This window comes from Hipposideros armiger, unplaced genomic scaffold (genome assembly GCF_001890085.2).
Source record: "Hipposideros armiger isolate ML-2016 unplaced genomic scaffold, ASM189008v1 scaffold_991, whole genome shotgun sequence".
Taxonomy (NCBI): Eukaryota; Metazoa; Chordata; class Mammalia; order Chiroptera; family Hipposideridae; genus Hipposideros; species Hipposideros armiger.
The window spans coordinates 373,291-387,006 of record NW_017732341.1 but is presented as its reverse complement, the minus strand read 5'-3'; the positions used below and the strand labels follow the sequence as shown (position 1 = coordinate 387,006).

Below are 13,716 nucleotides of genomic sequence, written 5' to 3'. Positions count from 1 at the left end.
TGCTTCATAACTGACAATTTCAAAGGTTTAGCAGGATGGCACCGAAAAGCTCACTCATTACTTTCTAGTTCATTCTGAAATGTGTTTCATTAGTGAGCATTTTTTAATATTTAAAATAAAAATAACAAAATAACATAAAAAATATAACTGCAGAGGGAATATTTCAGGTAGCTGTTGGTTTTTGCTCCTTAAGTCACTAGTAGTTTATATAACAGAGGGAAGATTGGATAATTTTTTTGATTTTCAAACTTCATGTGGAGCATCTGAAATTAAAGCAAACAAATAACATACAATGACAAAACAGCTGACTAAACTTTGGTTCTTACTTGACAGTCTGGTACAAAGACATTTAAAAGGAAATGAGATTTAAGCAATTTTACTGTTTGAATAATTCAGAAATTCTCTTTTGAAAGATTTCAGCTCCTCTCATCAATCTTGAGATGTAAATTAATCACATTGAGTTACATCAAATACTGTACTTATCTCTAAGGTTCTCCAAGCACCTTAGAAGCAAAACCTTGAGAACAGCAGGACACTCAGAGGTCTGAGCTAGTATTGTCTTCATCTATGAGTGAGGCTTTGGAGCCCAGATAAATCACTAGGGCCATCTCCTCGTGATTCCTTAAAAAGCCGCCCATTTCCTTTCTCTTCCCTGCAGGAATCAGAGGTAATGTCTAATGATAAGACTACCTTCTGTTATTGGCTGAAATACCTTAAAATTATTTTTTCATACTTCACTTCCTCATAATACCTGCTTTTTTTTTTTAAACTGATACAGACTTTAATGCTTTACCAGAGTATTTAAAATTACTTTCTGTGGGTTCTACGGGTTCTCCTCCTACAGAATTACTATACAGTGGATATATTTTAACTCCCTAAATCACTTAAATTTGATTGTATATTGAAGCCAGATAATTATTTGATGATACAGGAGAAAAATTAGCATATAATACAAGAGCACCTGTATCGAACTAAAAAACAAAACAAAACAAAACAAAAAAACCTCTCCACACTGAATAGCTGATTTCAAGTGACTTGACTTCATGAGTTATGGCACTAGCTGTGGCATAGTTTAACAGTTTTGTTACGCTTGTGGTGGTGGCCGTTTCTGAGACCGAAAAAAAGCAAGTATCAAGAAATAGGAGGAATATGGTACAGCCCTTGATCTCTGAGTGAAATTGAAGTGGGGATGGAAACTCCATAACTAAGTGGGGCCATCGGGACCAGGCTGTCAGGTTTAGGAGAGGGAGGGAGAGAGGGAGACAGAGCTCGCCTCGGAAGGAGTGGGGCGCTAGACAGTCCAGGAGAGAGGGGGAGGGAAGGGAAGGGAGGGGGGCGGAGGAGCGCCGGGCGGAGGGGAGGGAAAGTGGGAAAAGAGTAGAGGAGTTGACGGAACGCAGAGAGGAACCGCAGGGCGCTCGGGTGGCAACGCATCCCGGCCCAGCGCGGGACGGCGGACCCATGTCACGCCATCGGCGGGTCCCAGGACCCCAGCCGGAGTCCTCCGTTTGGCGTCTCGAGTCGCCGCGAGTCTGAATTGCGCGCCACGAGGGAGCGGCGGTGGTGAACCCGCTGGTCGTTATGAGGACAGATCTAAAATGACCAGCAAACGGACACCTTTCCAAACGCAGCTCAGGCGATCCATCAGTGAGCAGTTGCGGGACTCCACCGCCAGAGCCTGGGATCGGCTGTGGAAAAACGTCCGGGAGAGACGTCTGGCAGGTCGGTGCCCGCGATACTCCGGGGCCTGCGGGGGCTGGGGGAGGCGCGGATCGCGTCGCTCACGCTGGCCCACCGCCCCACCGCCCCACCGCCGCTTCCGGCTCCCGCACAGCGTTTCAGAGCCAGGGGTTGGCCCGAGCAGGCGACTCACACACCCTCCCCGGCCTGGTCTGAGCGCCAGCCCGCTGGGCGCCCCGCACATCCTGCGCGCCCCGGTGGGTGTGGGCTCTGCCCCTCGCGCGCGCTGACAGCGGGATCCGCCGCTACACGCGGGCCTGGGAGTAGGGGTAGGGTGCCCTGGTGAGTCTTCCTTCGCGGTCCGCTTCGCCTTGTGCCGGCCTCGGCTCTGCCGCCATCCACCCGATCCCGTTGAATGAATGAGTGCCCAGCCCAAGTGGCCCTCCCCAAGAGCTGCCCCTCTCCCAACTTCGCCTTTTTCACGCGGGACACGTCCACAGCATGTGTAGGAGGGGGAGTCAAGAGAAGGCTAGGGAGCATATCCCAAACTCTGGGAAACCAGATGTTTGGGTGTAGGATTTGCGGAACGACAGGTGGACAGTTGGTGCAACCAGATAGCTGCCCACACCCCTGTCCTGCTGTGGATCAGGCTCTCCTCACTTTGGAGTTACAAAAGGGGGCCTCCCTTTTGGAATCCATGCCCGTGTATCAGAGGAAGAGGTGATTCTTGGGAGCCAAGGGGTCCGTAAGAATCCTTACTTAGGTCAGAGCGCCAGCCCCCTCCTGAGCGTCTCTCCCAGCCTGCACACTGTGGCCTTACTTCTGTGCATGCCTCATGGAACTGTCTCCTTGTAGGGCCACAGATGCAGTGAGTGGTCTGAGCCTCCTCAGAGCCCTAGCTGGGAGCTTTAAGGCTGGTTAGTTACATCATAGCTGCCCCAATAAGGAAAAGTGGCCGTCTGCCACAAAAGAGTTCGAGGGCAGTGTAGGAGTTAGCACCACTTTTCCCAAGTGCAAGCTGCTGGAAGATGCTTCAGGAATTGGAGGACGTGAGGATGGAGGGGCCCCTGAGCTGTCCACTAGTGGAGTCTCTGGATTTTTTTTTTTTTTGCCTCCTGTCTCTCTAACAGTATCTCCTGGGTTGGCCAGTGACCCCAGGGATGGAAGAGAGTTCTAGGGAAGAAAGTGTGCAGCCTGGATACAGGGAAGGGTTGCCAGGGGTGAGAAGGGAGATGGAACTTTCTCTGGGCTCCTCCCCTTTTTCCTCACTGTAGAATTGTGGAAGTGGTTTGCTAGATGTTCTGCCCTTACCCCCATGGAGCCACACCTCCCCATCACCCTGACAGCATCCTGAAGTAGATGCCCAGAATCTGTATCTCCTTGAGCATTAGGTCCTTATCAACCTAACTGGTCAAATTAGAAGTAAAGAGTAGAGATGATCACATCACTTAATGTGGTCAGCATACAATGTTCGTTTTCTCTCCAACATAGTGGCCCTGTTTAGTAAGCACCCAAGAAATAAGCAGATTTTCAGTCTGGATCCAGAAATAAGTTGTGGCGACCCTGTAGTCTTGACTGTTGATTTATAAAGACCTATGTGTGCATTGCAGACTTCAATTAATAACAATAACTTCACTGATATTGTGCTAAATTGTATAACCTACGTAATAGATGGTGTTAGAGAAATTGTTGTGGTCTAGTAAAGTTTTGTTGCCTCATAACTTTAGAAGGCTCACTGCAAATGTCTCTTTCATAGTTTCTGTTATTTAAGTTCGATAGGTTAGTTAAATCAATGGATCTTCAGGAAACAAGAAATCTTTCCAGGAGGGCTGCCAAGGCTGTGCTTGGCTTTTTTAGGAGCTGAGGCCAAAGATAACTGCAGCCCTGTCTTTTTCTAAAGGGGATCTGGGAAGGAAGAGAGTGTAATGTAAAGACTTAAAACCATTAAGATTGTCCAGGAAAGCCATTTATTCATTTATTCACATGAATTATAGACATTGCAGTTTAATTAAGGCAGTGGAGAGAAAAGGTTTTGATTCTGGGAAATAAATCACAGGTGGAGATTTTAAGATCGTGAATATATATAGAAATTAAGACTAAAAGTGGCTTCAGAATGGTAAGTAGAAGAGTTCTTCTATACTGGTGCAATTCTTTTTAAAAATAGCGGTATGAGGTTTTGAGATGTTTAATCAGAATATTAATATCTGCTTACCCATAATCTGCTTACCACTCTGCTCACAGGAGATGCCAGTAGGTTATTCAACTGGGACCAAACAATCCTGTGTGAAGCAGGCTTCAACTCTTGCTTTTCTAAGTGAGCTGGGATGCTTGCCACAAAACCAAGCCAACTCAATGAAGGAGCTTTTAGATGCAAATTGATTTTCTTGGGTTTTCTTGCTAAGGTAGCTAAAATATGGAACTTTGGCCATGAGACATTGAAATACTGAAGTTATTAATGCTGGCATCAATTCCAGGTGAAAGTGTTCTCCATTTGTAAAGGTGTTCTTTATACTGTTCAGTTCACAATATCAGAATAACCAACTATATGACTATACCCTCAGAGGGCTCTGTCCTGCCAAGAGATGATATGAGGCTATTGACTTAAAACAATTTTTTTTTCTATCAGATAAAAGTATTGTGCTAGGACTTCTTGAATTTCCCTAAAATTGTCTTCTTATTTACCCTTACTCAGTAGAATAGTGTTCAAAGTGCTTTATAACAAACTTGTGTTTGTTGTCTAGAGGGTTCTGAAGGTATTTGATTCTCCCTTTTCCTATTTTACATCCCAAGGAAGGAACTCCTTGTTCTAACTCACTCTTACTTCTTCTCTTCATTAAAGGTTGTCTTGTCAATGGAACAGAAAGACACATAGAACTGTGTAAACATATGGAAGCCTGTGGATTTCTGTGCAGTGAAACTATATTTAGGAAAGAGGGGATTATACATAATTGGAAAAAAGCATTTCTTAACACATGTCACAATGACACAAATAATGAAACCAATAGAAGAATAAGATCTGAATGATGCTCGAATTTCTTCATTTCATTACAAAATAATAAAAGGGATATTGTTAAAGAAGAACTGATATTGGGAGCTCTTGGGCTTTCCAGTTCTGTAGTAGCTGCCATATTTTCATCAGATTGTGGCATTTTTGCCAAAGCATACTTCTGAATTTCCCAAGGTTCTAATCCTCATAAGGGTCAGCAAGAGTTTGTTTCACCTGTTATCTCAATATTGATTATCGTAATCATGGTGGTAATTGTTGTTTATACCCAAGATGACAAAGTTAGTGTTCAAGGCAGGGTTTTAATTCAGGTTGTCAGAAGTCGAAGGCCATCTGTGCCCATTTTCTCTTATACCACACTGCCCCCTTCATAGGCCTTGTGGGGACACACGGACCTCCACTCTTTTCTCTAATGCTCTGCCACCTGCAGTTAGTTTACAAGTGAAGAACAAATTTAACTGAGTTAACTGCTCTTTCTTTCCTACTGGGGTAACAAAAATAACTCTGGCACCTAAAATAGCTCATCCCCTAGTCATCCTATTGGCCTGAGTAGTGTATAGGCTTATAGAGATTTGAAACAAACAGGCAGCCATCCTGCTAGCTTGTATGGTGGGCCCCACCCATTGCCATTGCTGCAAGAAGCCAAGGGCTGCAAAAGTGAGATGCTGTCGGAAAGCCTAAATGGTGTTTCCTCCAGGGGAGTGAGTGACAGGTTCTTCTGGCTTCTCCAGATCCCTCATCAGCCACCACTGGTGACAATTCTTAGCTTTATGGCATTATTAAATTATCTAGGAAGAAGCATATTCATTAGCTTTTGGTGTTTGTAAGCAGCCTGAACTGTTTTTTCAAATGTTAAGGTCTGAAAAAATCCAACTGAGTTTTCTAAAGCTTTCTGCTCCTTTATTTTAAAGCCCTACTCTGTTTTAATGGAAATGTAATCCATATGTTTGATTCCTTTATACTCCTGTAACAATATTTAGGTAGCTTGTGAACTAATTGATGTTCAAGTCTTTTGATCTCTTTTATAGCCTCACCTTAAATAATTTCTCTTAGACACAGGAAGTTAGGAAGTTATATTGCTGCCAAGAATAAACTAACTTGAAACACAGAAAAGTTTGAGTTTCATTAGAAACGCTAATTCCACCAAATTTCAGTGAGTTCTTGTCATGTTAAAACAGGTTTATTCATTCTCAAAGTCAACAGTAGCATCCTGTGATGTGATGTAAACATGAGATTGGGATTTTAACGCAGAGCAGGATCAAGGATAGAACACGGGCCATAAAAAAGTTCTGTATTAAAATCTAAATGTGCTTCATGATATCAAAAAGTACTGGATGATACTGGCTGATCCTTTTTATGTGTTTTGTATCAGTGCCCTTCCTTTTATTATCACTTTACTGTAAAGAACAGGTCATCCTACTGTCAGGCTTTTTTTTTCATCTCTTGAAAAGGGAGTACATTTAGATTTCATTTATATTAACAACAAAAAAATCCAAGTCAAGTAAGTATGCAGTTAAAATCAGAGAAAGAGAGCACATAGCTTATGCCAGGTTTTCAACCTTGGCTGCACGTAGAATCATCTAAAGCCTTTCAGAAACGCTGATGCCCAGGCCGCCTCTCAGAGATTCTGATGCAGTTCAGATGGGGCCTGGGGATTCAGTTTTTCTTAAAGGGCAGTCCAGGTTGAGAATCATTGACTTACATTAACTACCATAGGATAACTCACAGAGGTATGTGTCTAGTACAAGGACATATTCTATGCCCCTAAGAAAAGTTTTGCTTAAGTGAGGTTGAAATGAACTTGTCATTTTACAGAGACAGAAAGGAAAACAGGCCAGTATGCCGAGAGAATAATGAAAAAAGATGATATGAGTAGGTGGTTGGAGAAGATGTCAGAAGCAGGGGTAGGGTCAGGTTATAAGATTGGGTTGGGCCTTGTTGCCAGGGCAAAAAGTTTGGATTTGATTCAATGTGTGATAAAAAGCAAAGGATTTTAAGTAGAGGAGTGACAAGACCTGCATAAATTACTAATGGAGTGGTCCAGGTGAGAGACAAACAGTGGAACGGTAGGATAGTGATGAAAATGAAGCGGTGGGGAGATTTGGAATATGTGTTGGAAGTGGAGACAACAATGCTGACAGATTGGTTGTTGGAGATGAGGGAGATGGATTGAGGACTCCTGGGTTTGCAGAGCCATGAGTTGAGATGGGGAAAAGCTGGCAGATTTGCATGTTGCAATTGCAAAAGCAACTTTTTTTTTTTTTGCGTAATTCAGTTGAAGAGTGAGTTCTCCTTTGGCCAAATTAGGCCAAAGATGCCTATTAGACATCTAAAAATGAAAGTCAAAGAGTTGTATTTACAAATATAGGTTTGAGAGAAAAGTTAAAGCCAGAGATGTAAGTCTGGGAGTTAGCATATGACTACTATAAAGTAAGCTTTAGGACCGGATGGGATTACTTAGGAAGAGAGTATAGATAAGAGGAGGGCCCCAAGGACCAAGTCCTAGGGCATGCTTTATTTATAGCACAATAGTTGAGTGTGAACTATATATACTCTACATGTGCTAAATTTCGGGGGAATTAGAAAAATAGCAACACTGTCTGAAATTAAGCATCATGACTTTTCCAACGACCCAATAGAACTGTTGATGAATTTTTAAAATCCCATTAAAAACATATATCACTAACAAAATATGCCTTTTAATTTAGAAATATTGCAAACTAAAAATAAAAAAATATAAAATATCATTTGAAGAGACTATTTCCCAAGGTTGCCCCATACGTAAAAAAAATAAAATGTAGTTAATTAAATAAAAATGGTCTTAGCAGTATACTTCTGTGGTTATGATAACTTGTTGATCCCACATATAATGGGGTAAGAGCTTTATATTGGAAAGATGACTTCTCCAGTGTCATGATATCCAGGAGTAGTCTAATCAAACAAAGCTTAACTTGTAAGAAAGGCTCTGTATATTGAATTTTCCAATATTATCTCTATTTACTGACCTTTATCCATTATGGTTTGTTCACAATAAAGTTGATTGAAGGGAGATTTCTCAGAGAAAAATAGATAACAACATGTTAAATTTTTGTGTTTGTAAGGAAAGTAACTTAAACTTGGCCTAATTTATCTAAATACAATATGCTAGCTAACTCTTGTCAGTAACACAATTTCCTCCTGGAACTAGAGCAAAGAAAGGACCCCACGTTCACATTACTTGCCGGTGGTTACTCTGAATAAGCCACGCAAGCCCCATTAGTTGGCTGGAATTCCTTGAGAAGACCAATTGATACAATTTTTGCAAGTCACCCATTTGATCATTTAGGCATGGAGCAGATGTCTATGAAATTAATATATACTCCTCCTTTGTGCTTTTTAAATCTTATGTTGAACAAAACAAGTTATAAAGAAAAATTTGCTTAGAGACCTTGCAGTTTTCTGGAGTTTCATCCAACAGTGTATTTCTATTCTGCCCTTTTGCAACTTTAGTGATATTGCAAAATGAAAACAACAATGTTTTGAAACTGTTACAACATTCCTGGGCTTTTTTCAGAATCTTTGAATGTTTAATCCTAAAACAGTCCAGTTGAAGGACAAACATTTTTGTCATGTTTGTAGTTAGTCAATAAGCGTTTATTGAGCCATGAAATAGCAACCTTGTCAAAGTAGGTTGGGACTGTAGTGCAGGATATTAATTCAGTACTGTGGTTTTATGCTGGCAAAGCACACAAATTTTATTAGGCTGCTCAAATCACTTAACTCATCTATTTAACCAGAAATAGAGCAAGCTTCCAGAAATTGCAAAAGGACACTATAGAATGTGCCATGACTACACAATATTGTATTTGCAAATCAGCTGCATCAAGCCATCTGACATTCTCAGGCAGAATATTTCCTTCATAACATTTTTATCTGAAATAAAAATTTCAGAATCCTATGGCTCTGTTATTTGGTGTCATAGAGAATATTTTATCTATATTTCATCATGGCATGCTGTGTTTGTTGACTACTTCTTTCTCCTTCCTGTGTAGGACATTAAATGAACAACAGAGATAATGGTTCTGCAACCCCATGAAAATTAATATATTTCCCAGCAATGGCTTTAAGGTGGAAAATCTTCTCATACTCTCCTTATCCTCTCTCCAACTGGATAAAGTGGAAATATTCCCAGGTTCCCTAAAGGATCCTTGAAAGCATTTTCTAGTGAAATTTAACATTTATCATTAGAATAATATCCTAAAAGTACAAATATTTGAATATCTGGGAAGTGTAACAGTATAAGTTATATGAACCTGCTGCATAGAAATGCAAGGGTTGTCACCATGATGTCACAGAGATAGCTGGGTAGTGTTTCCCTCTCTTGGCTGACATTGAATTGTATTCATCATAGAACTCTCCAAAAACCAATGATGGGTTGCACCTTTCCTAGCCACAGGGAGTTGTGCCCATGGTCTTGAAAATAAATTACATATTTATTTTAGTCCCAAGAAAAGACTTCATAAGCAATAGACATAAAAGAGGGCCAATCGTTTGAGTGAAAACAAGCTGGTACAAAGCTGTTACATATTTCAACTACTGTCTTTTTTAAAATTTAAGTTAATTTTCTGACATTAGTTTCAGGTGTACAAAACATCATAATAATTAGACATTTACACCTCGCCCCCTCAATCTACTACCCCTCTGACATCGTGTATAGCTCTTACAATACCATTGACTATATTCCCTATGTTGGTCTTTACATCCGTGAATATATCAACTGTTGGCTGTTTTATTCTTTCTGGACAAAGAGAAGAAAGGCTTTGTGCTGAGTGTTTGATTTCTACCTCTTAAATCTAAATCAGAGCAAAAATGACAAAAGAAAAAGTATGCTCTTTACCCTTTAGAGCAGCACGATAATGGTGGAAAAGGGATTGAAACTATTTGAGGTAGCATCCTATGTATAAAATCACAACTCTGTAATGGTGATTAAGATCTGTAAAATTAGCATTAGTTCAGTTGTAACATTAATATAAATATTTGTCACAGCTACACTACAGTGTGCGGGCATAGATGGCCCAATATAGCAAGTGCATGTCATTTAACCAAGCAGAGGAGGGTGGGGTTAATGGTGTTGGGGCATGATGGGAGGTTACAGGCATGGCGTCATGACCTGGTGGTTAGAGCAGCTACTGAGCCAAGGCTCCATGGGCGTGCATCCAGCCTCCACCACTTCAGCAATGGGGCATTTGGAAAGATAATTCATTTCCATGTTCCTCAGTTTTCTCATCCTAAAAAAGGAGGATAAGCATAGTACTTACCTTATAGGGTTGGTATGAGGATGAAATGAGAATATTTTTAAAGCATTTGACGTAATGCCTGGCCCCTAATAAAAATTGGATAAGAATTTATTTTAAATATGTATGTATATCATATGCATGTACACACACACACACACACACACACACACACAGAAATACACGCGTAAGTGGCGAATAGAGCAGCAGAGACGTATTTCCTGGTAAAGTGGTGCTTTTAGCTCCAGCCTTAAACCACCAACCCCTTCAAACCTGGATTCATCCACCATGTTCCCGTATCATATGAACCCGTTCTAGAACCCATATTCAGGGATTTCCAAGTGCCAAGACAGTAGACTCCCTCTCTTTACTCTAGCTGGAATTAAAACCTCCAATACTACATATGTTGGTAGCATGGTTGGCAGCATCTTGTGTAAATCCATTAGCATCATAGCATGAATCACTTATTATACTAAGATCTTGTCTTTCTGAACAATCATCAGTTATGGTTTGTTCATCAAAATTGCTGTCAGCTTTAGAGCTATACAACCAAGAATTCATTTCCAAGTCTTTGGCCTGAATGGAATTTTCTGGAGACCTAATTAAAGTGAGAGAAGTTAAACTAGATAATCTCTAAGGTCCCATTTAGCTTAAAGATCAATGACTCTATAAAACCTGATCATGCATCTAAAGGAGACTAAATGTGCCAAGTCTTTTAGTTCCCTTTCTGTGTGGATTTTATAGGATATTCTGACAGAGAGAGCGGAAACCTGGAAACATATCCCAGGATGCCTGCCAGTGTCATTCCCCAGGCAGCTTTGGTTACCTAGCCTCCATCACCAGTAGTAATTGGAACTACATTTGCAGGAATTGGAGAAGGAACAAGGAAGAGGACAAGCTAGTAGTTGAAGGCCTGCAAACACCTGTAGAATCTCAACAGTCCCTGCACGATACTCGGGCAGGGCCCCAAGCTCAGAAGGGTCCCTCACTTGGTTTAATACTCTGTTGATGTCATCTTGAAATTATTAATAATTGTTGAATGGAGGGCCCACATTTTTATATTTGTACTGGGCCTGGCAGATGATGTAGCTGGTCTTGCAATCAGGGAAAACCAGCTTCTTGTAGAATCATGCCTTGATTTATGAGTTCACCTTCACTGGTGACTTGGTGTTATTTAAGTAAGATAAGGGACATGCAGAATCACAGGATATTAGACCTGGAAGGGACCTTGAAGCACTGTGTCCCTTGCTCTTGGGGAGGGTGATCTCCTAAGAGAGAAAGTGTATTTGTTTTATTTTATTGTTTTTCGAGTCTGGCAGCATCTTTATGAAGTAAGACAATAACACTACCCCTGTTGTTTACAGAGTTATAATGACTATAATTTAGTCATTACATATATTGAAGCAAATAGTTTTTTTGTTTGTTTGTTTTTAATATTGTAGTGCTTAGGTATAATAGGACATTGGGACAAATTATGACTCGTGATATGCTAGATTTGCAGATCCAAGACTTGCTTTGAGAACTTAATTAAGCCATTTCTTAATTAAAAACTTATTTGCAATACCCATAGTAGATTAATTCATTAAACCATTGCTATTAAAATCATTAAGACTATTTCCTGTGTAGATTTTACCTGGAGCTACTTATTCAGGAAAGGAAACCAGGAGAGGTAGTAAGTAATAAAGCCTGTCATGTATCACCAAGGATTCCCACCACATATCTGCTGACATTTCATTTTGTCATTATGTCCATCTGTCTCTGTGAGAAACACTAAAGCTGACCAGAGTCTAGTTACACAGGTTAAATCCTCCTTTGCTCACAAAAGCTATACATAGGTCTCCCCATTTAAAGATGTAAAAAAAAAGGAGAGACTTTTTTCTTTGTTTGAAAGTTAAGTTCATTATTCAATGCAAAGTATTTCTGGGCAATTGAATAAAAAGAGCACGTGCATTTTCATTTGCTCTTCAGCTACTTCAAACAAGGATGGATTTGCATAGTTTTGAATAGTTACACAAGTAGTTAGGCAGATCCTGTCCTTCGTCAGCCAGTTCTAGGCCATGCTGTGAGAAAGCAGACCTGCCTGATGGCAGTGCCCGGGCACCAAGGTGGGCACAGATGGTGGTCCACAATGGAGAGCAAGTAACAGAGGCTTGGTAAGCCCATTTTGTGTGCTTAGCTCTGAACACACAAGAAATGTGAGATATGTAAACAGCTTTATCAGAGAACTCTAACAAGTTTTACTTTCTAGATAAGAAATCTGTCAGAATAAATTAAACCTTAATAGCATGGTTATCAGAATTCAGAAATTCAAACTTTAGGTATCATTCTGGACACCATCTCCTGTATCAATACTCAAATATAATGATTTCTTCACATGTGTTTGACCCCAGGCACCTTCTCCTGCAGGCCGAGGGTAATGTCTGATCAATGTGGACAGTCCAGTTGCCCTAGCATAGTAGCTGAGATACAGAAGGTGCACAATGAATGCTTGTTGAGTGAATGAATTAATAGTAATCATAATATTGACAGCTACCCTGCATTGGACCCTGCTGTATACCAGGCATTGTCCTAACAACTTAATGCATTTTTTTCATTTGATGCCTAGGCTTCAGGGTAGATACTATCAGGGTCACTGTTAGTGCACACAGCAGCTTGCTGCGATTTAGGAAAAGCCTTCATCTCTGGACTCATGAACTAGAAAACAGTTAGAAAATGCATCCTCCCCTAAGAAAATGCAGCCCCATGGGCGTGCGGCTGGGTGAGTGGGTCCAGGGCTGAATTTTCCCTCCCTGACCCCCTTTGGCTACTTGCTGACTGGCAAAGCCTACACAATTTAGTCCTGGGTACCAATACCATCCCCAATTTATGTATGAGGAAACCAGGGCTAGGAGAGGTCAAGTGACTTGTTCAAGGCCCAGAACTACTACTTGTAGCTGTGTTGATTTGTGAGAGTAACACAATTTGTGAGACTTGTAAGATCTGTGAGACTCTGGTGACCCTGGGACCCACGCCATAATCCCAGTCTTGCATTTATGAAGGGGTAGCTGTTCACGGTGTCATAGTGACAACATGGAAGCATTTTCAGAGTCCTGCCTCCAGTGTTGCCACAGGGTGCAATAGATGGGAGCTGACCATGGCATTCTGACATCCCAGGGTCCCCATGATAATAATGATGATGATTAATGATGACCCTGAATATCTGTGTAACACTTTACAGTGAAGTGTTTTTCCATTAAGGTAATGTAACAGTGGCTTAAAATCAATAGGTTCTTACAGAAGTCCTTTGAGGTAGGCAGAGGGGTGCTCTGACCTCTGCTACAGTAATGAGACAAATGAGGGTAAGAAAGATGACGTGACTCCCTGAGGTCCCAAGGCCAGTGAGGGCTGAGGGAACTTGAATCCAGGCTCCTACTCAGTGCTTGCTCTGCTGGTCACTTTCCTGCTGCCCAGTGTGAGCTCTGCTCTGTAAAGTAGTCAGCTGCTCTTAACTAAACCCATGTTCCCAAACCTGACTGAGCATCGGAACCAAGGGAAAAGCTTTCTGAAACACAGGCTCCTGGACTCCTCACCAGATCATTGAATCAAAATCATCCCTAGGGGGCAGTGTAAGTGTGTGTGTGTGTGTGTGTGTGGGTGTGTGTGTGTGTGTGTGTGAGTCTGTAGTACATAGTATGGTTTTTTTTTTTCAAGATTTTTATTGGGGAATTGGGGGGATGGGAACAGTGCTGGGGAGTTGGGGGAAGGGGAACAGACAAGTTG

At 41.3% G+C, this 13,716-nt stretch overlaps 1 protein-coding gene across 1 annotated transcript in view; it reads left to right on the top strand.

Annotated features, from left to right (window-relative positions):
• The first annotated feature begins 1,373 nt into the window (after positions 1 to 1,373).
• Positions 1,374 to 13,716, top strand: part of STARD13 (StAR related lipid transfer domain containing 13) — a 226,717-nt gene continuing 214,374 nt past the window's right edge. Inside the window, exon 1 of the mRNA XM_019631357.1 lies at positions 1,374 to 1,722. Coding sequence (XP_019486902.1) covers positions 1,599 to 1,722 — 124 coding nt within the window. The 5' untranslated portion in view covers positions 1,374 to 1,598. The remainder of the gene's footprint in view (positions 1,723 to 13,716) is intronic.